Source organism: Melitaea cinxia, chromosome 2, assembly GCF_905220565.1.
Source record: "Melitaea cinxia chromosome 2, ilMelCinx1.1, whole genome shotgun sequence".
Classification (NCBI taxonomy): domain Eukaryota; kingdom Metazoa; phylum Arthropoda; class Insecta; order Lepidoptera; family Nymphalidae; genus Melitaea; species Melitaea cinxia.
The window spans coordinates 15,604,989-15,626,318 of NC_059395.1; the positions used below are offsets into that span (position 1 = coordinate 15,604,989).

The 21,330-nt window shown below is 32.7% G+C and overlaps 2 protein-coding genes across 2 annotated transcripts; both read right to left on the bottom strand.

Moving 5' to 3' along the window:
- Positions 1-301: 301 nt before the first annotated feature.
- On the bottom strand, positions 302-4,846 carry LOC123665839 (serine/threonine-protein phosphatase 6 catalytic subunit). Its single transcript, XM_045600077.1, has 6 exons — positions 4,581-4,846; positions 4,210-4,355; positions 3,954-4,095; positions 2,907-3,061; positions 757-869; positions 302-570 (listed from the first exon to the last, which is right to left on the bottom strand). Exons 1-6 carry the CDS (start codon positions 4,743-4,745, stop codon positions 380-382), a joined length of 912 nt encoding a protein of 303 aa, XP_045456033.1. The 5' UTR covers positions 4,746-4,846; the 3' UTR covers positions 302-379.
- Positions 4,847-10,241: 5,395 nt separating this feature from the next.
- LOC123662062 (60 kDa SS-A/Ro ribonucleoprotein-like) lies at positions 10,242-20,874 on the bottom strand. The gene is made up of 11 exons (XM_045596953.1): positions 20,614-20,874; positions 20,055-20,229; positions 19,800-19,958; positions 19,091-19,302; positions 18,088-18,293; positions 17,859-17,995; positions 16,165-16,296; positions 12,352-12,516; positions 12,003-12,136; positions 11,143-11,390; positions 10,242-10,871 (listed from the first exon to the last, which is right to left on the bottom strand). The coding sequence occupies exons 1-11, from the start codon at positions 20,872-20,874 to the stop codon at positions 10,736-10,738; spliced, it is 1,965 nt and encodes a 654-aa protein (XP_045452909.1). The 3' UTR covers positions 10,242-10,735.
- Positions 20,875-21,330: the final 456 nt, after the last annotated feature.

Consider the following 21,330-nt stretch of genomic DNA (forward strand, 5'->3'; position numbering starts at 1 on the left):
TCAACGATTGTAGACAATTGACGTGCCCCACGGTTTTATTTTAGTTTAGTCTATGCATATGTTTATAATTCCCACGACTGTATCTATTTTATTATTTTTTGGTTTTTAGTACATTTATCTTAAACATTGCAATGTATGTTTAACATAAAACCGTTTAACTTAAAAAGTTTTTTTACCTATTTTTATTTTTATGTTCGTTGGGTCTCATGAAGTGTTGTAGGTGGCACATCATTAATGATGATTTTAACATCTACCGATAATATTTTTATATTATTTATCAGGAGAAAAGCCAAACAAAATACAATGTACAACAGTTTAATATACAAAATTTACGATATATTCATGAAATACTTATAATACATTGAGCATATTCTCTACATTACAAGAAGTATGGTGTAGTATGCTGAGGTGGAACTTCCCTTTCACTATCAGGTACTGCTTGGAAGATCTTAGCATTTCTGTCATTAACTGTTTTAAACTCCATTATTGATGCTTCATTACCACACCGGTAACAATAGTTTGGTGCCGACCAAATTGTAACTAATCTTTTATCGAACATGTATTTGTAACCTATAACAGAAAATAATTTTATATTGAATACAGTGGACAATTTATCTTCTGAATGACAATACTTTTCACATTTTTAATTAAAAAATTAATTTATTTTGTTATTGAACTAAGTATTTTTTTTTTTCAATTACAATAATATATTCTTTAAAGGATTTAAAGTACTTCTTTAAAAATATATTTGCATACCATCATTTACAAGTTGATGTGCTCGACATATAAGATTCAAATTATTGTATGTCATAAATTGTTCAGTTACTTCACTTCCAAATAGCCATCCAGCACCCCGCGGACTTACAGACCTAAAAGAAAAATATTGTAAGATAATAATAATAATAATAATAATAATTTTTAACAATACAACTGGAATAAGAGGTACTCCAATTATGTTTCGTATTAAGGTAATATCTGTATATATTTTAAAAAGATTTTAGTATTCAAAGAAGCAGTATTTAGTATTTTTTTAATGAGCTCAATTTTTTTTTCTCAATGCATGATTATATTATGTAAGAAGTAAGATGTACTGTTGACATCGCTCTGGTGTAGTGGTGCGTGCACCGTGTGGACTCACACAACGGCGATTTTGGGTGCTCGGGATGTTTGTCTGTCCTTGTGGGTCTCCCCATCGTGCCTCGGAGATCATGTTAAGCTGTCGGTCTCGGTTGTTATCATAGACAACAGCTGATAGCGATCATTACTGATAGTAAAGAATATATCCGCCAACCCGCAGTGGAGCAACGTGATGGATTAAGTTCCAATCCCTACATTCCTACATGGAAAAAGAGGCCTATGTGCAGCAGTGGGATGTTATAGGTTGAACCAAGTTACGCGGGTAAGTTTCGACTGCACCAATTTCGACAATTCTTTTTTGTGTTCATTTTTGTTTGTCAAGACAATGTTTGTCTAAGAAAATTTGTTATAATCGATTTTTGTCTCTTTAAAGAGCTTACTTACAAAGGAGTTTATTAATTAGCCTCATTAGTAGAAGCTAGCACTCCTAAAGAGGCTAATTAATAAATTCCTTCATACTCATTCCCTTCTGCATACAGAAATAGGCCTATGCCCACGAGTGGGACGTTACAAGCTAAATCGTAACGTAAGATTCAATTGTTAGAACTAATACAGTAAATAATAATCCATACAATTTTACTAAAGTTAGTTTTTATGTTCAAGTTGCTTAAAAATAGTGTTTTACTATAACACTAGATTTCAACCTGTGTGGATTTTGATTTTAGCTCATTCGTTTTTTCCTGTTAAAATACAGCCTATATTACTCACTGGTAATGAATCAATCTCCCAGTGAAAGAATTTTTAAAATTGGTGCAGTAGTTTTTGAGTTTATTAATTACAAAGAAACATAATCAAATTAATCCTCTTTATAAGTGTATCACTTCAGCCGATTGCAGTCCACTGCTAGATATAGGCCTCCACAAGTTTTGCCCATAGTCACCACGCTGGGTAGGCGGGTTGGTGACTGCAGGGCTGGCTTTGTTGCATCGAAGACGCTGCTGCCCGTCTTCGGCCTTTGTATTTCAAAGTCAGCAGTTGGATGGTTATCCCCCCATCGGTTGGCTTTATAAGTTCCAAGGTGGTAGTGGAATTGTGTTATCCTTTAGTCGCCTCTTACGACACCAACTGGAAGCGGTGGAGGTGGCTATATTTTTAACCGACTTCCAAAAAAGAAGGAGGTTCTCAATTCAACTGGATTTTTTTTTTTATGTATGTTACATCAGAACTTTTGACCGGGTGAACCGATTTCGACAAAAATTTTTTTAATCGAAAGTTGGTGTGTGTCAATTGGTCCCATTTAAATTTATTTCAGATCTAACAACTACTTTTCGAGTTATATCTAATAATGCGTTTTGACTTGACGCTTTTTTCGTCGACCTACGTTGTATTATTCTGCATAACTTTCTACTGGATGTACCGATTTTGATAATCCTTTTTTTGTTGGAAAGGGGATATCCCTAAGGAAACCAGGATCTGATTATGGGATCCCAGAGAAATCGAGAGAAACTCGAAAATCCGCAATAACTTTTTACTGGGTGTACTGATTTTGATAATTTTTAATTTAATCGAAAGCTGATGTTTATCATGTGGTCACATATAAATTTTATCGAGATCTGATAACTACTTTTTGAGTAATCTTTGATAACGCGTAGTTACTTGACTATTTTTTCGTCGATCTATGTTGTATTACTCGTCGATGTAATTGAAGTCGGCTTTTTTTTCGTTTGTGAGCAAACACAATTATTTACACAGCATATATTTTTTAACACTTTATAAGTGTAATAGTGTAGAAATAAAAGTATATATGATATGTTAAAAAATATACTCACCACTTCTTAAGATCAGCAGGATCAGACCATAGTAAATCACAGAAGGCACCTTTGTGAGGAATTTGCTGGTTTCTATCAATATATCTAATTTGATCTATCTTTGCTATCTCAGGAGACAAACCTCCATGGACACAGAAGATTGTTTCGTCTATTAACTGAAAGGTATACAGATTAATTAATTTTTGTATAGGTACCACAATAAAAAACTAAGCACAGTAGAAGTCATGCAACAGTTCATTTATTTAACAGATAATAAAATTTGGAGAATCTTTAGGTAAATTATATGTAAAATATGTATATCTAATCAATCAAACTGTTACAAAGATTATTTATCCACTACCTATGTTTTATAAGAAAGGTGGAAGCAATAATCAATGGAAGTTTGACTGCTTCATCGGATTTAAATTTTATTCCTTACAAGAAATTGTCTAAATTCTGGAACAAACTGATGGAGCAAAGTCCGGCAAGTCAAGCGAAGGAGTAAGTTATAAATTATATTTTTATTCTCAATATGTTTAGATTGTACACGCTAATTTTGCGACTGTTTTATAAGTTTCCTGTGGCAGGACTACTGGAAGAGATTCCATCATGGGATAAGTAGTGCCTTTGTACCAGCATTGTTTATAAGAGCTATTTCCTTTTGCTATCCTAGTGTACATAAATTGTTAGATAAAATAAATATAATTCTTTATTGTCAACAAGGAGCTTATTTAGTCTACAAAGGTTCTATAGATAAAATTTTTGAAATTCATAATTTGTAACCAAAAAATCTATCAAATTCTCTTTGGTAAATAGCTTCCCCCATACACATCATTTGTTTTTAGAACTCTTTCAACAGTAGTTGTCTCAAAATAGAACTCATATTTACACACAAATAGACAAACCTAGATTTGAAATAATTTAAATGGATGATGATTTTAATGAATCAAATGCAGTATTATGTAGCTGTGATCTTCTGTAACTTTGAGGTACTTCCCCAGTTAGACTGCTCCAGATTTCAAGCGGAACATATCCTGCTGTACATTAATAAAATAAAAAACTACTTACTGCTGCAACGGTAAGCATATCAAAAACCCTACAACAATCTTTCCAAGCATTTGCATTGCCGTACTTATTAAGGCATTCATCGTAAAATCCATAAACTTTAGTTATTTGACATGTTTCATGATTTCCTCTTAATAAAATTATCCTGAAAAGGTTTTTTTTATTTAATTACCAGTATAGACAAAGTATTTAGTAAATAAGTAATATACTGTGTACTTACATAAAACAAACCTTAAAAAAAAAACACTTAATTGCTCACCTGTCCGGATATCTAGCTTTAAGTGCCAGAAGAAGTGTAAGTGTTTCGAGACTATAGTAACCTCGGTCAACATAGTCTCCCATAAATATGTATTTTGTGTCTGGAACTTGCCCTCCTATGTGAAATAGCTCCTCTAGATCATAAAACTGAAATATTTTATGTTTTTGCATAAAACAATTTGATAATACTAACTTATAAACACTTGATAAACAGTTTAAAAAAATCTAATTTTTATATATTAACATAAAGTCGAAACAAACTATTGACAAGAATTTGCTTTCTGTATTTAATTCTGTAAGCCAGGATAGCCAGGTCAAGAAGATCGTGTTAGATAAATGAATCGAAAAATAGCTGTTAAAATTTGTGATTACCTGACCATGGATATCACCGCATACAGTTACAGGTGTTTGTACCGGTTGTACGTTTGGTTCATCCTTTAACAAATCACACACTATATCACAGAGTTGTCGAAGATCATCTTCTGGTAAGTATTTACACCGTTTCGCAACTTCTATCCATTTATCTATATCACCCATTATTTATAATTTATATGTTTTAGATTTCACTAAGTTGTTTAAATAACCCAATGGTTATTCTTTTATCATCAGTCGTCGAAATATAACGTCAAACTCAAATACAAAATGTTATCATTTGTCATAGTGACATCAAACTTATATTATAATTTAAGTTTAGCATTGAATTCGGGTATTATCCTCATATCCTGTATTTATAAATTATGGCAATCATAGCATTAGTTTATCTTCTATCTTCTTTATATATAAAAATGAATCGCAAAATGTGTTGCTAAGCGCAAAACTCGAGAACGGTTGGACCGATTTCGCTAATTCTTTTTTAAAATGTTCCTTGAAGTACGAGAATGGTTCTTACGGAGAAAAAAATTCTAAAAAAAAAAAAAAAATTTTTTAATTTCCTGAAAAAGTCTAAAAACAACACTTTTCTATACTCCCATACAAAAGATTTGTGATAATACTTAAAAGTCAATTTGAACTTTAATACCATACGATAAAGTTTGTGTTAGGCGATACGAAGTTCGCCGGGTCAGCTAGTATATAAATAAAAAGAATGTTGCTAAGCGCATCACTCGAGATTGGTTCGACCAATTCGGCTAATTTATTTTATTGTATGTTCTTTGAGGCCCACGGAAGGTTTTAATACTAAACAAAACGAAAAAAAACTCCGGGCAGCTAGTCTTATACACATAAAATTCTCGTGTCACAATGTTAGTTACCATACTCTTCTGAAACGGCTGAACCAATGTTTTCAAATTTTGCGTGCATATCGGATAGGTCTGAGAATCGGCAACATCTATTTTTCATACCCCTAAATTATAAGAGAGGGAGAGAAATTAAGGGGTTAAAAACATATATTATTATTATTATATTATTTAAGTAAAAAATGACAACTTCCGGGACATTCGGTCTGCATTTATTTTTAGATATTTTAAAGCCTGTCAGAAGTTGTTGTTTATTATTTGTTTAAAGGCAGAAAATGTACACTATCCATTGGTTTATAAAATTTTATAAATCAATGACTTTATCACAAGAGGCGCCTCGTCCTAAAGAGCGCTGGTGCAGTGCTCTCTCACTCCAAATATAGAATTTAAAATTACACAGGTAATTTTAAATCCTACATTTCTTTATATTAAATACTATACCACTATAGTTCATTAAATTATTTCTATTTTACTATGCCTATACAATAGTGTGTTAAATTACGTACATTTGGCATTAAGTTGTACGAGTGGAGCGCCAGTGATTGTGTTTCAATGAAACTAAGTTTAGTACGTTTGCTAGCACTAAAATAGAAAACATTGGCGACGACAAGAAACTCAGGTTTATTAAAAAGGCTAGAAATGAGAGTCAGATACATATATATTTGGTTTAAGCATAAATATTCAAATAAAAGCTTTAAACATTATTAGGTAGGAACTTTTATTAATTTTCTCAATAGTAGTTTATGTCTGCGCGAAGTCTTCATTTCATCAGTCAGAACGTTGCGCTAGCGATGTTTATTTCTAAAATATAAAGTTGTTAGTAAAGTATTAGGAGTATTAAGAGCTTAATGTTTTGTGATTTAATTGATCACAAAACTTTTTGAAGCAGACTTGTTCGCTACTTGGTGGACGATATCGTCCACCAAGTACGAGTACAGAGTTCCTAATCTCTTACTTAAATATCAGCACACGTGGCTTACGTATCACGTAACGGACTAGGCAAAAATAAGAATCTTAAAGCTTATGCAAATACCAATGTGATAAAATAATGTGTGTGACTCTCTCAGTTTTTGGCAAAAATTAAGGTAGAAATTATTAAAAAAATTATTTTAAACAATAATGCCAGGACTAACAACAAAGGTGAGATCGTGTATCCTATGATATAACAAGTAGGCACTATCTCGGATTTAAGAGCAAGGAGAAAGGTCTAATAATGTTTTTCTTTTCCCTTGTTCAGGCAAATTCCAGATTAGCCCCAGGTCTCGCCGACTACTGTATGATGCTCCGACGAAGGCAGATTTTAGGTGTAAGTGTTCGTAGAAGTGCTACGGTACTAGGGGATTTTAGAGTGAAAGGAAATTATCAGAGTGTAGACGAAGTGGGAAAAATAAACAAATACATTTGATTCGAAATCGGCGCACGATAGAAAGAGAAAGGAGTAGGAAGTGGCAGTCTCAGTGGCAGTGGAGGCAACCCACTCCATCCCTATTGCTCACTTCACTTCAGTTTATCGCAGTTCTCATTCAGCCTCCGCTAGTGATTTAATACAGATCATCCAGTAGGCAAAAAGACGATCCACACTGAGTATCCCGAAACACGGTATCTACTCTGGAATAAGATTACTCCAACGTCTCTAACCCAATGTCCATCAGTCTTACTACAAATATGACCAATCAAAAACTTTACTTTGCTTATTCTACAGTCTATGTCGGTTATATTCATTCTGTCGGGATAATCTCATTTTTGAGCGTAGCCCGTTGAGCGACTTCAAACTTGTACTATAATCGTTTTTGTTACTAATAACTTACAGCACAGGCAGAACGCATTCCTCGACGATTTGTGATCTAGAAATACGTTAACGCAACAGTAACAATATAGTCAGTGAAACGACGGTGAGGTGATTTGCCATTGACGTCTCGTCCTCCAATATTGTCTGACAAAGTACAACACTATTGGTATTGGACAAATCGTTTCGGAGATATTATCAACTGTATTACCCCGCGACGAATGTAAAATGGGTGCTGTTTGTTGATCTTGCATACGAATTCAAACAATCAAATTTTTTTATGCTTGTGATTGGGAGGGAGGTGATGAGTGGATAACACATCATTGATGTTAATAGTTTCTCAAACATTATTTCATTAAATAAATTTAAAATAATAATAAAAATTGTATTGAACTAAGTAGGACTTATTTTTTATATTACTTGTTCAAAATCTAATACATAGCAATACATGTAGCTTTTATAAATGTTTATCGTAATTTTTCGAAATTAACAACCCCCTGCTGTTTTACTTCACTTCATTATTTTTTAAAGGACTCGATTAGGATTTGCTCCTCTGTTGAGGCTGGAAACACATAAAACACACAAGCACAAACGCCCAGACCACAGAAAACATGTATGTTCAATTCAAATATATGCCACGTGTAGGGATCGAACCCGCAACCGCCGGCGGAACGGCAGTGGCCGTCTTTTTAAAATTTTACTCCACACAGATGTAATTTTGAGTTATTACCAAAGAAATTTCGTGAAGTTTTTAAAGAAACATTTATTTGAAATGTTAAGAAAAACAAAGCATTTTAATATAGATGTTTATTTAACTTCAAACAATCATGCAAGTACATTATCAAAATGTTATTACATTTTTGTTATACTTATTTTAAAGTGCCACTGATATGCCGCTGTGAATGGTTAAACAAAAATTATTATACATTTGAACTTAGGTCTAATGTAATTTGAAATGAGACATTTCCAAACGGGACGGATCGAATATTTTTCGTGTGATAGAGAAAAGTTTATCTTGTGTTTTCATAAAACTTTAAATAAACATTGTGATTAACAAAATTTTATGAAGCAAACTCAAAGCCTTTGACCAATCCGAAATTATTAAAAAACATTTATGAAAACATTCATATATTCTTTTCTCATGGTGTTTATAAAAATATTGTCAGAAGACAAATTTTAAAAACAAGATTTATTGTTATATTATGTTTCGCAGTTTTTTTCCTTTTTCTAAATTATTAGCTAAAGTCGACCAACTTCCTTTTCAACTGATTTTGATTTTAAAACAACATCAGCCTACACCGTAAAATATCACTAAGGTTTGGAGTTGCCAAGGCATCATTAATCACAGAATGCTATTTTTGAAATACAAGCATTGAAATTGATAAGTTTCAATATTTTAATGGAAGTTTGGCAATACATCTATTACATTGATGGAAAACAAAAAACATTCCATATGATTCTAGATTAAAACATTGAACCCTATCGTCTTTAACAGCTTGATAAATAAATAGTGTTTGTCAATTACATAATACTCAATAATTGTTTATTTAAAACATCTCACAACAAAAATAACATACCTAATAAAAAAAGCGTATACCTAGCAAGTCGAATTTCGAGTTTCAGTTTTCGACGATTTTCAATATTCAGATATAAAAAATTACTTAAACCCAAGAGAGTACCAAGTGATCACAGATTCTGAGAAGTCCGTTCATATTAGTACAAAAGTAACCAATATTATGATACGGATTTCCTTATTTACTACAAACAGTAAGAAATTTGATACATGCCCATCAAAGCCAGAATTACAAATAACGCACATACAACTGCATTCAAGTAGAATTAAAACTTATTGTTGTATGTACTTTAAAAAGATTATGAGCATATATCAGTTTTCGGTTAGTCTATAATACGAAAGATATGCTATTATTTATATCAGACGTCTGACAGCCAGTACTTTATGAATTAAAATACAAATGCATATTTCACTTTGGCAAACAGGAAAGATTAGTGCATTACCACACTAACTACTATTTTAATATATTTAAAAGACAGTTATAAATAAATTTTAAAGACAACAACTATGTTAATAAAGTACTGGCTTACAAACATTACAATGTTTATTGCGGTTATTAATGTTTGAAATATATAACTTTTATAGATAACAAATAAAAGTAATTTCATTTATATCCACCGCATCCACTCTTCATTGTAATATTGAACACATTTTTGAGTGCAATGAGCATCAGGTGCCAAATTTTTGAATGACCAAAAAGACCCTGTTACAAACAACAAGCTTTATAAAAAATAAGCATATAATTAAAATAAATACCTAACCATGGGTAAGCTAATATCGAAATAAATTTTAAGAACAAAACCATATTAACAGTATACCTAGGTTAGGATCTAGACTATTTCGCTACTAATACATAATATATATAACCTTAGCTTATAAAAAAAGTAACGCATAAAAGCTTATTATTAAGCATTCCTACAAATATACGATAAAAAAAGAAAATCTATAAGTCCAATATGACTCAATGAAAATCATAAAAGTCTTTAGATTTTTTTTAAGTAAAATATCTTAGCAAAATAGCTAACTAAACATAAAATAATAACCAAAGACTTTCCTCATTAGTAGAGGTTAAGAAAGAGATCTTCAAATAATCTAATATTAACCACTAGAACTGATACAAAAATATCATTTCTAGCAACAAGTAACTTTTATAAACCTTAAATGGTCCAGTATTTCGAGATTAAAAATATGCAGAATGTTAGGTAGCAAATAAATTCGTACATAGCTTGTTTTTAGTAAACCTACAATTTCAATGATACGTTAAAAAAAGGAATTTAAAAATAAAATATTTCCATTGCTCCTAACATTCCATAATAATTGGTATATATATTTTATTGTGACCGAACCACTCAGTTTCTATTTAAAAATTAAATGTTAAAATGATCACATAGTACTACTTATAAAAATAAAACCAAGTTTATAAAAATAAAACGAGTGGGGAATTCCAGACTACAAACTAGTAATTTATTATAAAAAATTTAAAAAATGTTACTGGGTTCGGAACACATTGTGGTGTCAATGAACAAAGTAATTATTGAGGTAGGAGGAAATCGATTAAACTGCACGAGATACAACCGTTTCAGAATCGTTAAATACTGCCAATCCTGAGGTCGCAATTTAAACTAAGTCAATTTAAAATCATAGTATTTTAATAAATTATATCCATTCATTTTAACCAAAATTTAAATATTCTTTACAGAATATGAGGGTGGGTACATAATTTCGCCACTGACGATTTTTTTTGACATGATATTTTTTTTTAAATATTATTTTATTATCAAAAACATAGAATTGTTATGCAACTTTAATTATTAATCCTTGACTAAATAACACTAAAATTTAGACATGACAAAATTTTGTGTGGTAAGATATTGTCTACACGAGAATTGACAGTTTTAACGATTTAAAATTGACAATGACAAATGGTTCCAGTTTACTTGAACTCTCCAAGCACGAACGCGTCCATAATTTTAGGAACGTGTTCGTCAACGCCGACGATGTCAAGAACACCTTCGAAGTTGCCGTCGCTTGTCGCTACCCGATGAGAAGCTAATGAAAGCACAATCAACCTGAAAAAGAGTACATGGAGATTGTGAAATTTCATAAAAACCGACCGACATTTGGTTTTATCTTTTGTGGTAATCAAATTTGGTAAAATTTAAAAAACACCAACACCACGTTTTCTTGTCAATTTTTATTCAAAAAAGCTTCCATTACGTAGGTTGCTATTTTCAGATTTTTTTATACACGTTAAACAAAGCTTGTACAAACTTTGCTCTGGCCATCAATTCTTAAGAGACATTCTAGTAATGAAAAAATATTAAAAAAAATAAAACTTACTTAGTGTCGCAGTTGAATTTAGATCGATAACGTTCTAGAGCTCTCACTGGGCAGTGATCAGGTATGTCCTTTGAAGCCGGGGCCGGTCCATACCGGCCGCCTGGACCGCGGCCACCGCGCGCCTCTAGGTCTAACTCCATGTAGCGCGTTGTACGGTCTACCATGTTTATGAACACGTCGAATGTCTGATTGGCTTGGTCGGCCCATTGGATTGGCGCGTCGAGTTGAACACGGCCCAATTGGGCTTTCTGGGTGAATTAAATGAAAGTTTATGATTAATATGTAGCTATATCAGTCGGCTGTTACCAATAACACAAGCATTAATATAAGACTATTTTAAGAATAGACGACAATGTATGTTGCAGAAAAAAAAAAAAAAAATTATGGTCAAACAAAATGTTTCTCTTTATTTTGTAGATGTAGATTGTATCTACATCTACTGTCTATCCGGGCAGACAGTTTGCAAATAGAATAAGATGATTTAGTCGCAAGCATCTATACATCTATACAAATAAATAATATTGGAGTGTATTGTTTCTAATATTGAAATACCAGCGTTTTACTAAATGCATATGGTTTTATACACGATACATACACCAAAATAAATTTTTTACAATTTTTGTCTGGTCTATCTGTCTGTTTGTTTATTCCGGCTGGACCGATTTGGACGGGACTTACGCTGGCCGGTAGCTGATGTAATAAGGAGTAACTTAGGCTACTTTTATTTCTGATTATTTATTTTATAAGTCTACGAACTGAAAATAACTTTTTTATGAAATTCCACGTGAACGAAGTCGCGGGCACAGCTAGTAAATAAATAAAATTAAGTTATCAAATTAAAATTGAAATATTAAAATTACCCTCAACATAAACTCTGCCTCTTCCATGTTGCTAAAATTAGGCTCAATGGAGACCAACTGTATTCCATCTTCAGAGAAAACAGCTAATTTCACATCTTTTTCCCGCTTCAGCAGTTGCAAAGCTAATATTATAGCTGTTGGGATCAAAGTTCTAGAGTTAATATTTTACATTATACATTTTTTTTAAATAAAAAAAAGTTATTAATTAAAAATTCTAACCTTTAACTTTCACAAACAAATGAAAAAATAATCGTTTGTATGTTGTTTCGTTGTAGCTAATACTAAATGTAGAAGATAGAAAAAAAAACTATTTTTATAATGATGAACAATTAAAGATCTATAAGCTTACCTGCATGCCCGGGAGTCACGTGTTTATTATAAAAGCATTCGGCCAGCAAATGTTTTTTGCTCTCGGGTTCCTCAGTGTCAGCTCTGTTCGAGCCACTTGGTGTGCTTTTTGGTGATACTTTCTTGTTCTTCTTTGGAACGCTGTTTGTCTTGCAGAAGTGACGACCTATAAGTTAATGCACTAAAGTGAGATCTGGTTTATGTAATTATTTTTTTTAATATAACTAGGTCGGCCAAGAAGCATACGGCTCACCAGATGGTAAGCGATTACCGTAGCTTATAGACGTCTGCAACAGCAAAAGTATCGCAAGCGCGTTGCCGACCCTACTTAATACACTTAACTCGACAGAAATTGTCTCGTCCGTCAAATGAGTAATGAGATATGTGTTTAGTGACACAGTCATATTAGCTTTTTTTTAATTACTGCTAAGGTTAGTTTCACGACACCGCGTTAGCGCAACGGTCACAGCCACGGATTGTAGCTGTTGCGCGTGCAGTTGCGGTTTCGATCCCCGCAAATGACAAACATTTGTATTGGCCATACAGGTGTTTGCCGTGGTCTGGGTGTTTGTGCAGTCCTTGTGGGTCTCGCCACCGTGCCTCGGAGAGCACGTTAAGCCGTCGGTCCCAGTTGTTATCATGTACACCTGATAGCGATCGTTACTCATAGTAGGGAAGATATTCGCTAACCCGCATTGGAGCAGCGTGGTGGATTAAGCTCTGATCCTTCTCCTACATGTGGAAAGAGGCCTAAGCCCAGTAGTGGGATATTACAGGCTGAAGCGTAAGCGTAAGGTTCAAGTATTACGTAACGCAAATTTTGAAGATATTTGAAACCTTTGGAGGGGGCTCCAACATGTAACGCGCCGTAACGTTTCCTGACCCCCCAAATTTGACAACTATAATGCGCAAACTACCGAAATAAAAAAAAAAAATCACGTTTGATTGAAATATATATATATAAAGGTTTTTTTATTTATTTATTGAGAGCTGGATTCAAGTCCTTCGCTCTAAACTGTACAAATTTTTACATTAAACTAAGACAATAATCTATACATATAATAAAATGGTAGGAAAGTCAAAACTGTACATTGAATTTTTTTTAAAAGAATACTTGGGGTGTGATCTACAATCGATACCGAAGCCAAAAAGCTGTTTGTCTGTATGTATGTCCGGGATAAACTCAAAAAGTACCGCATGGATTTACTTCAAATTTGGCACGAATATTATTAAGAAATCGGGTCAACATATGGGCTACATATTATCATGCTATCACCTACCGGGAACGAGCAGTGAACCTTTATTTCCTCAACGCATTCTGTAACAACGTGTAATCTAACGACGCATATTTGAATGTTGTTGTTATGTTAATAACCATGCTATATAAGCTAGCTTCACACTAAAAAAATCACGCAATATAAGTAACTAAGGCGATAAACATAATTAAATGAATATAAGTAGACAAGACAATTTTAAAGCAGCGCCATCTACGAGATTTTTCTGTAGATATGAAATGTAAAGAAGAAACGGGTAAATGAATGTTATTTTAAAAGGTATAATCGTAGGTATTTTTGGTGATGTATAGCGTTCACGCAGACAGCGTCATGGGCAGCAGCTAGTAAAATATATTCAGGTAGAGAAGTTCCCGAAAATGTTATGGATATGGTTGTCAATAGGTTTAAATTGTCTTTTTCGCGTTTCATAAATCTACGTATTCCAATAACATCTCTATCACAGCAGATTTTTTTCAAACAATTCTTTGTTTCCTATTTTTTTAGGAATGTACCTAATAACGCCTACCCTTTCCACAGTGGATGCAGGTATATAAATGTCCATTGGTTCATGGATTTCAGGAAGTCGTTGGCTAAAGCTGCCTGTTTAAAAAAAATATTTTAATTTTATTTCAATAAATTCTTGCTCGTTCATGAACCCCCTTGACATTTTTGAAATATTTGGAGAGGGCAAGGGATTCATATTACCAAGTTATATTTCGTTATCTGCATGTTCTACATAAATTACAAAGTGCCCATTTGACCTATTACCTGGATATTTTCTTGTATTAGAAATTTTTCTTTTTTTTTGGTAGCTACGGACTTCACCAATCTTTCCTCCTCATCTCCATCGTTTCTCCTTGCATTTTTATTATTTAACTATTAAATTTACTATGAAATACTATTAAAATATATTTTATTTACAGGACGATTTTAAAAAAGGCGCGATTCTCTTCCCGCTCAAAAAGAGCTTCAAAAAAGGGGTATAAACGAAAAGGGTTTTAACCCCAGTTTATTTATTTGAATAACAACAATGTTGCGTAACACGTTGTTCGAACCCCTCTCCCGCCCGGGTAACGCATCGTGTAACGTTTTATAACATCAGCACACAGGAGGGGGGCCTCCTCCCCCAAATTGCTTTACGTAATATTTGAACTCCCCTAACATTGATTATACCATCTGCTAAGAAACCAATTCTATTAAAAAACTATCATAAATTCAGTTCTAAACATTTTTGAATATCATATCAAAAATTGACCGCTCCAGCGGGATTCGAACCCGCGTCTCCGACTGACATTGGCTAGAGCGCCGACACGGTCAGTCGGAGACGCGGGTTCGAATCCCGCTGGAGCGGTCAATTTTTGATATGATATTCAAAAATGTTTAGAATTCCTAATGTGAGGGTAACACATAAATAAAATCGTACATATTAAAAATAGCATGGTGTCGTCTCCTGTCAAAGATTTTCATTGTCATATGAAACTTTGAATAGTTACGGGTCTCTGTAAAGAACTCACTATAGACGGCGCCACGGTTCGCTTAAACCGAAAATAAAAATCATCATATCAAAAATTTCGCTCTAGCGGGTACATCGTTCCATAGCTTAATTGGCTAAAGCGCCGACACGGTCAGTCGGAGACGCGGGTTCGAATCCCGCTGGAGCGGTCAATTTTTGATATGATATTCAAAAATGTTTAGAATTCCTAATGTGAGGGTAACACATAAATAAAATCGTACATATAAATTCAGTTGTAATGTGTAGATGTGATCATTTTTATAACATGTGGTAATTAATGTTTTCTAATGTTTACGCGAATTTTACTCATTTAATGAAACAACTTTTTTCGGATTTTATCGCGGTTTATTATTAACTTTTGATTCCCGACGTTTCGGATACTTTACAGCAACCATGGTCACGGGAGGACTGAGGTGTCAGACGTCCCAACGTTACAAAGTTATTCGAAACTACCCGACATACATCAATATCTTATTTAGTCCGATATAGCGCGATGTTTTAAGTCTGACTTAAAACATCGTCGCTATACTAAGTCCGCAATCTGTGAACACAGTCTAGATACAGCTAGCCATTATATTAGATTCGATAAACCACAGATCCTCGCAAAAGAACACCGATTCCAACCAAGGATGATCCGTGAGGCTATTGAAATTAAAAAACATCCAAATTTCAATAGAGAAGATGGCTGGCAATTACCACCTGCTTGGGACCCCATTATTAATATAATTAAATCAAAAACCAAGCATAATTCACCACAGATTAAAGACTCAATTAGCACATTCTGCGTAGATAGGACTAAATAAGATATTGATGTATGTCGGGTAGTTTCGAATAACTTTGTAACATTGGGACGTCTGACACCTCAGCCCTCCCGTGACCATGGTTGCTGTAAAGTATCCGAAACGTCGGGAATCAAAAGTTAATAATAAACCGCGATAAAATCCGAAAAAAGTTGTTTCATTAAATGTGGTAATTAATTTAAACATTATCATAGAAAAAACTTTTTACGCTGTTGTTCTAAACTCACCTTTAAACATGTGATGCCTCATATCCATGGTGATGAGATAGCGGGCTTTAGTTGGAGGAGTGAGCAGCCAAGTGTGATCAATCAGCTTGTGAAGAGTAGATATGACAGAAGGGTTAGGTGGTCGGTCAATACCTTAAAGAGAAAAGGTTATGTTTTATTTTCTAAGCAAAGAAACTTTAAGTAGATTTTATTTATTTATTTTATTTAAGAAACAAATAGTACAATAGTACAGCAAATTAATAAATTCATACACCCAATACACAAACCAACCAAGTTTCCATCAGAACATAATTCACAAATGAGCAAAAAGAACACATTAACATTTAAAATAATTGATAAATCACACACAGAAAATATAAATATAAATAATTCAAGCAACACAAAAATAAACAATTAGACAAATAAAAACGAATAGGAAAATTTAATACAATCATCAATTAAATAATAAACAATTAAAAGATAACAAATTAAATTTTATGCAACATTACAAAAATCAATCATACCAACTATGCTAATATTATAAAGCTGAAGAGTTTGTTTGTTTCAACGCGCTCGAACGCGAAGAGTTGTTCCCCTTTAAAAGTTATAAAAAAAAGTCAGCGACAGCATATGTGTATCTTTAAAGGTTGGCTCACTATAACCTTTTTTATACTAACCATTATTTGCGAAGGTGTTTTTATAAACATGATATTAATCCTTATCTAAATAAATACGTTATTCATCACAAGTATTTAATCTAAGTTAATATTATAAAGCTGAAGAGTTAATTTGTTTGTTTGAACGCACTAATCTCAGGAACTACTGGTTCAAATTGCAAAATTATTTTTGTGTTGGATAGCCTATTTATCGAGGAAGGCTTTAGCCAAAGAGATGATAATAGCGTGATGTTATATAGCCTAAAGGCTTCACGCCTATAGCCTAAAGACATCAAGCTTCGTAGCTCTACAAGGTATAGTTCGCGTCATGTAAAAAGAACGCTGAAAGAAACTGGAGGGGGTGCGTTTGCGCATGGGTATACTCGCGCACAAAAGTACTACTATTTTATTTTTTAATTAGGCTTTTATTTGCGGCTTCGTATAATGGTTATTGGTAGGTACATTAAAAAATACTAGAAATACCAGTGCGAATAATTCGGACTAAATAAGTATAATAATTATCACTTTACAAAATTACAATTTTTTTTAAACAAAGGAAATAACAAATTTTTTAGTTATTAAAATGTCGTATTCAAAAATATTAATTATCTGTACTCTCGATGTTCAGGGGTTTCAGAGGGACAGGGGTTTGTTTACCAAATAAGACTCTTCTTCATTTCTATGATAAGCAACTTAATGCTTGTGTTACAGGTAACAGCCGACTGGTATAGCTACATGTTTTTTTTATTTACATAGAAATAATACATATATAAAAGAATTAATACAAATATTACACCCAGACTCAGGCGGGAATTGAACTGGCAACCCCTGGAATAGGAAGCAAGGCCACTACAAACTGCGCCAGTGAGCTAGTCAAAATCCATATGCTTAAAATACACATACCAACCTTACTTAATAACTGTAACAGCCAGTTTATATTTTATTTGTGATAAATTTACTTACCAATAATATATACAAAGATTCATGGTACATTTTAAAACCCTAGTCCTATGAGCAGAATTTTCGAATGTTAAGTTTGTCTAAAGATTCCAGACTTACCCCAGTTCTTTAATTCTTTTGGATGACGCTTAGTAGTCGTCCACTCCCATGTTTGCGTTTTAGGGTCGAAGATTTGGCGAGAACGACGCCGATTTTGCTTTTCCAAAGCTACTTTAGCTTTTTCATACTTCATTGGTCTATTAACAAAACAAAAATAGAACATTTAATCATTGACTAAATATAAAGATAATAAAAAAATAATATGTAGATATAAAGCAAATTTCATTACTTGGAATTCTTTTTGTAGTTACACAAAGTTATATAAACTTCAATCGGAGTAACTTTAGAGTTCTTTATAACATTCTGATTGCTTAGCAGTGATACAAGAATAGCAGTCGTAGTAGAGTCGTTTGTTAAGAATCCCATGTTGTGTATACGTTGTATGTTGTAAAGCAGCTCGGATAAGGTCATTTGAGGCAAAACTGCATTCCAGACCTAAAATAGAACAGTAAAACTCAATTAACAGTAATGATAATTGTGAGAAGTATTATTGTGTGTATATAGGTGACCATAAAATCTTTATAATATACTAGCTAAATCGACAGAGAATGTTCTATCTTAGCTGTCAAACGCAAGAAGTGAAATTTAAATTATGGTTAATTTTTGTTGCAATTTTCCAATTTTATGCATAAATTCCTTAAATTCTCACATATATAACTCTATATAGTACCAGAAAACTTTTTAAAAAAACATGAAGGAAATCAGAAAACTCGAACACAAGTTATGGCACATGAAAACATGGACTAAATGAAACAGGGCTTAATTTTTATATATACAATGTGTTATTAAAACTGCCATCCTTCCATTTAGGGCCCTATAAGAGATACATGGAGGCATACTACAGCTAAAATTATACATTAACAGGATAAAGCAGTAATAAGTACAGCTAATTACTATGTTACTTTAAAAACCAAAAAATTAAAAAAAAAAATGTTGAGAAGACATGAGAAAATTGCCGATAAATAACTGACTTAACTGTAAAACTCAGGTGACTAGGTTATTAACATGATAATAATGTACAAACAATGATAATTTTATAAATAATAATTATTCAATAATTTGTATTAATATTTTTATTATGTAATCATTAGGGCATGTAAATTGAATATTTAGGTTATAATATCGATATTTATATCGCAGTTAAATAGATGGACGCCAGGTTAATAACATGTTGTATATATACAGATAGATTATATAAATACTTTAAAATAGAAAACTGTGTTATAACTGACATCTTGTGAGGTGAGCAGATGTCCCGGAACATGGTCGAGAGTAAATTTGTGTTCAGCTGCCATCACTGCAGCTGCCACAGAATCTTCACAATGCCGCATGTCTTCTACTTTTTGAATGTAGTCAAAAATCTCCTTAGTTCCTTCTGTTTCACCGACTTGTCTCTTAGCTTTTTTCAGACCATAAATAGCATACTTAACTACTGCATCTCTTGCTAAAAAACAAATAATACTTAGCTAAATATTAGAGTGAGAACAAAGATTTCACAAAATATGTCTTCCATATTATTAGAGAACTAATCTAAGGATTTAAGAACTTGTGAAAAACACCACATGTACATGTATTTCCATAGTTATTTAAGAGACAATCTAAATAAATATTTAGGAATTTAATTACATAATTTTTATAAGCCCAAAATCATTATTTAATGAGTCAAAGCAGAGAAGTTATAAATTAAATATAAGCCACTAGATTATAACTCTTTAAACACGTGCACAACTGTGGAACATGCATATGTTTGCTTTTAATGATTGTGTATTTAAATTATTTACAGTGTATTTTGTTAGCATAACTATATTTAATCAATTATTATAATAATTATACAACAACAATGCAAATAATTGTTAATATTTTAGCAAAAACTTTTTTTTTAATCTTCTGACACTACTGACAAAAAGATAATGTACTTTTTTGTTTATAGTGTCAACTCACCATGGTCATTTTCAGGAACTTTCACATGAGATTTTTTGAGTAGAGTCTTGTGGGAACGTCCGTGTCTACCTCGTACTCTTGTCATTTCCTTTGCTAACTCCATCGGATCCTTCTTTGCGTACCATTCCTGAACATGTCTACACCAACCACGACCATTACCTGTAGATTTTTAATAAGCGTAATATTTTTGCATATCATTACAATTAAAAAATACAAAATAATAATTTATAAAATGTTTTTCTATAAAGATCATACCAGTTTTCATTGTTCGGGTGAATTTATTAAACATCATTAACTTTTCAGGAGTGGTACAAATTTTAGATGCAGCTTTATATGTAACCTCTTTAACATCCTGATGACCTTTGACAAGGCAATTTGTCAAAGCATATGCTATTGTCTCAAACCTAGTACACCAACCGCTTTCGTAGGCCTAGAATATTTGTTATATTAATACTTCTTATTGGTAAGTCTTTAGATTAAGGGCCATCGAATGATCTAAGCTCAAAATTTGACCGATTATCAGCACAATTTAGTGACAAAAAAAAAAAAAATATCCCTAACCTATCTAACTTCAACATTGTGATATAGGTAGTATGTATTTAATTAATTAAGTCATTTGAGGGTAAGATAAATCTCTTTTTTGTAAGCCAGTCCCTCATTAAAGCTGTAAACAGATGAATGTAGTTTCCTTTTATAAAGCTTCCATAGGATCCCCAGGAGTCCAGAGATCCTCCAAACATGATGGCCCTTAATCTAAAGACTAGTTGTTTTATTTAACACAAATAAATTATCAAACATTTAACTAATAACATACCTTTAAAATAAGATCAACAACTTCAATATTTCTCGGTTGTCTCTCCAGGAGTTCATTAATAGCTTTGACATGGGTATCATTGAAATATTTATCCCAGTTACCTGGATAGTATATAGGTAATTCGTTGCCAGTATACAGAAACCGCGTTATTCGATTTCGTAGTTTTTTATCTAAAAGTGATGGCTCTCCAACCTTAGCTTGGTTTGCCACCTCGGACTGGTCTCCATGAGTCTCGTCGGTCACCATAGCCTCGTCTGTCATTTTCGCCGGTACTACCTACAAAGTCTGGAAACAAAATAAATATTACAAAGTAATTGTATGTAGATGGTATATAACATATATAACTGTAAAAGAAGGTTGGCTATAAATAAAATGAAGCTAAAGAGAGACTAATAATTAAGAAATTTACTATCGTTTTTTGTCGGTACTGGAGCGAAACATGTGCTACAATTGTTGAGGATGTGGCCAGAAAAAAATGGACAATGGAGGTTGACCTATTCAAAGACCACGAAAATATTATTAAAATTACTGGACCAGTACATTTCTTAATATATTAAATCAACAATTCTTTATACACAACATATCAAAAACAAAGATCTTACGATTTATAATGTGAACAAAGGAACAAAATTTACTGGTACCTTACAAATTTTGTTAATTATTTGACAGCTTAGAGTTATGTTGCCTTGCTGTCTGCTGAACGCTAGTAAGCATAGA

Excerpts from the sequence above, each read along its gene's own strand:
- LOC123665839 (XM_045600077.1), bottom strand. The coding sequence starts at position 4,745 with ATGGGTGATATAGATAAATGGATAGAAGTTGCGAAACGGTGTAAATAC. Across the intron at positions 870-2,906 it reads CCTGCTGATCTTAAGAAGTG|GTCTGTAAGTCCGCGGGGTG; the intron begins GTGAGTATATTT and ends TTTTTCTTTTAG. Across the intron at positions 571-756 it reads ACATCAACTTGTAAATGATG|GTTACAAATACATGTTCGAT; the intron begins GTATGCAAATAT and ends TTTCTGTTATAG.
- LOC123662062 (XM_045596953.1), bottom strand. The coding sequence starts at position 20,874 with ATGACAGACGAGGCTATGGTGACCGACGAGACTCATGGAGACCAGTCC. Across the intron at positions 16,297-17,858 it reads AAAAGAATTAAAGAACTGGG|GTATTGACCGACCACCTAAC; the intron begins GTAAGTCTGGAA and ends TTTCTCTTTAAG. Across the intron at positions 12,517-16,164 it reads GAGGCATCACATGTTTAAAG|GTCGTCACTTCTGCAAGACA; the intron begins GTGAGTTTAGAA and ends ATTAACTTATAG.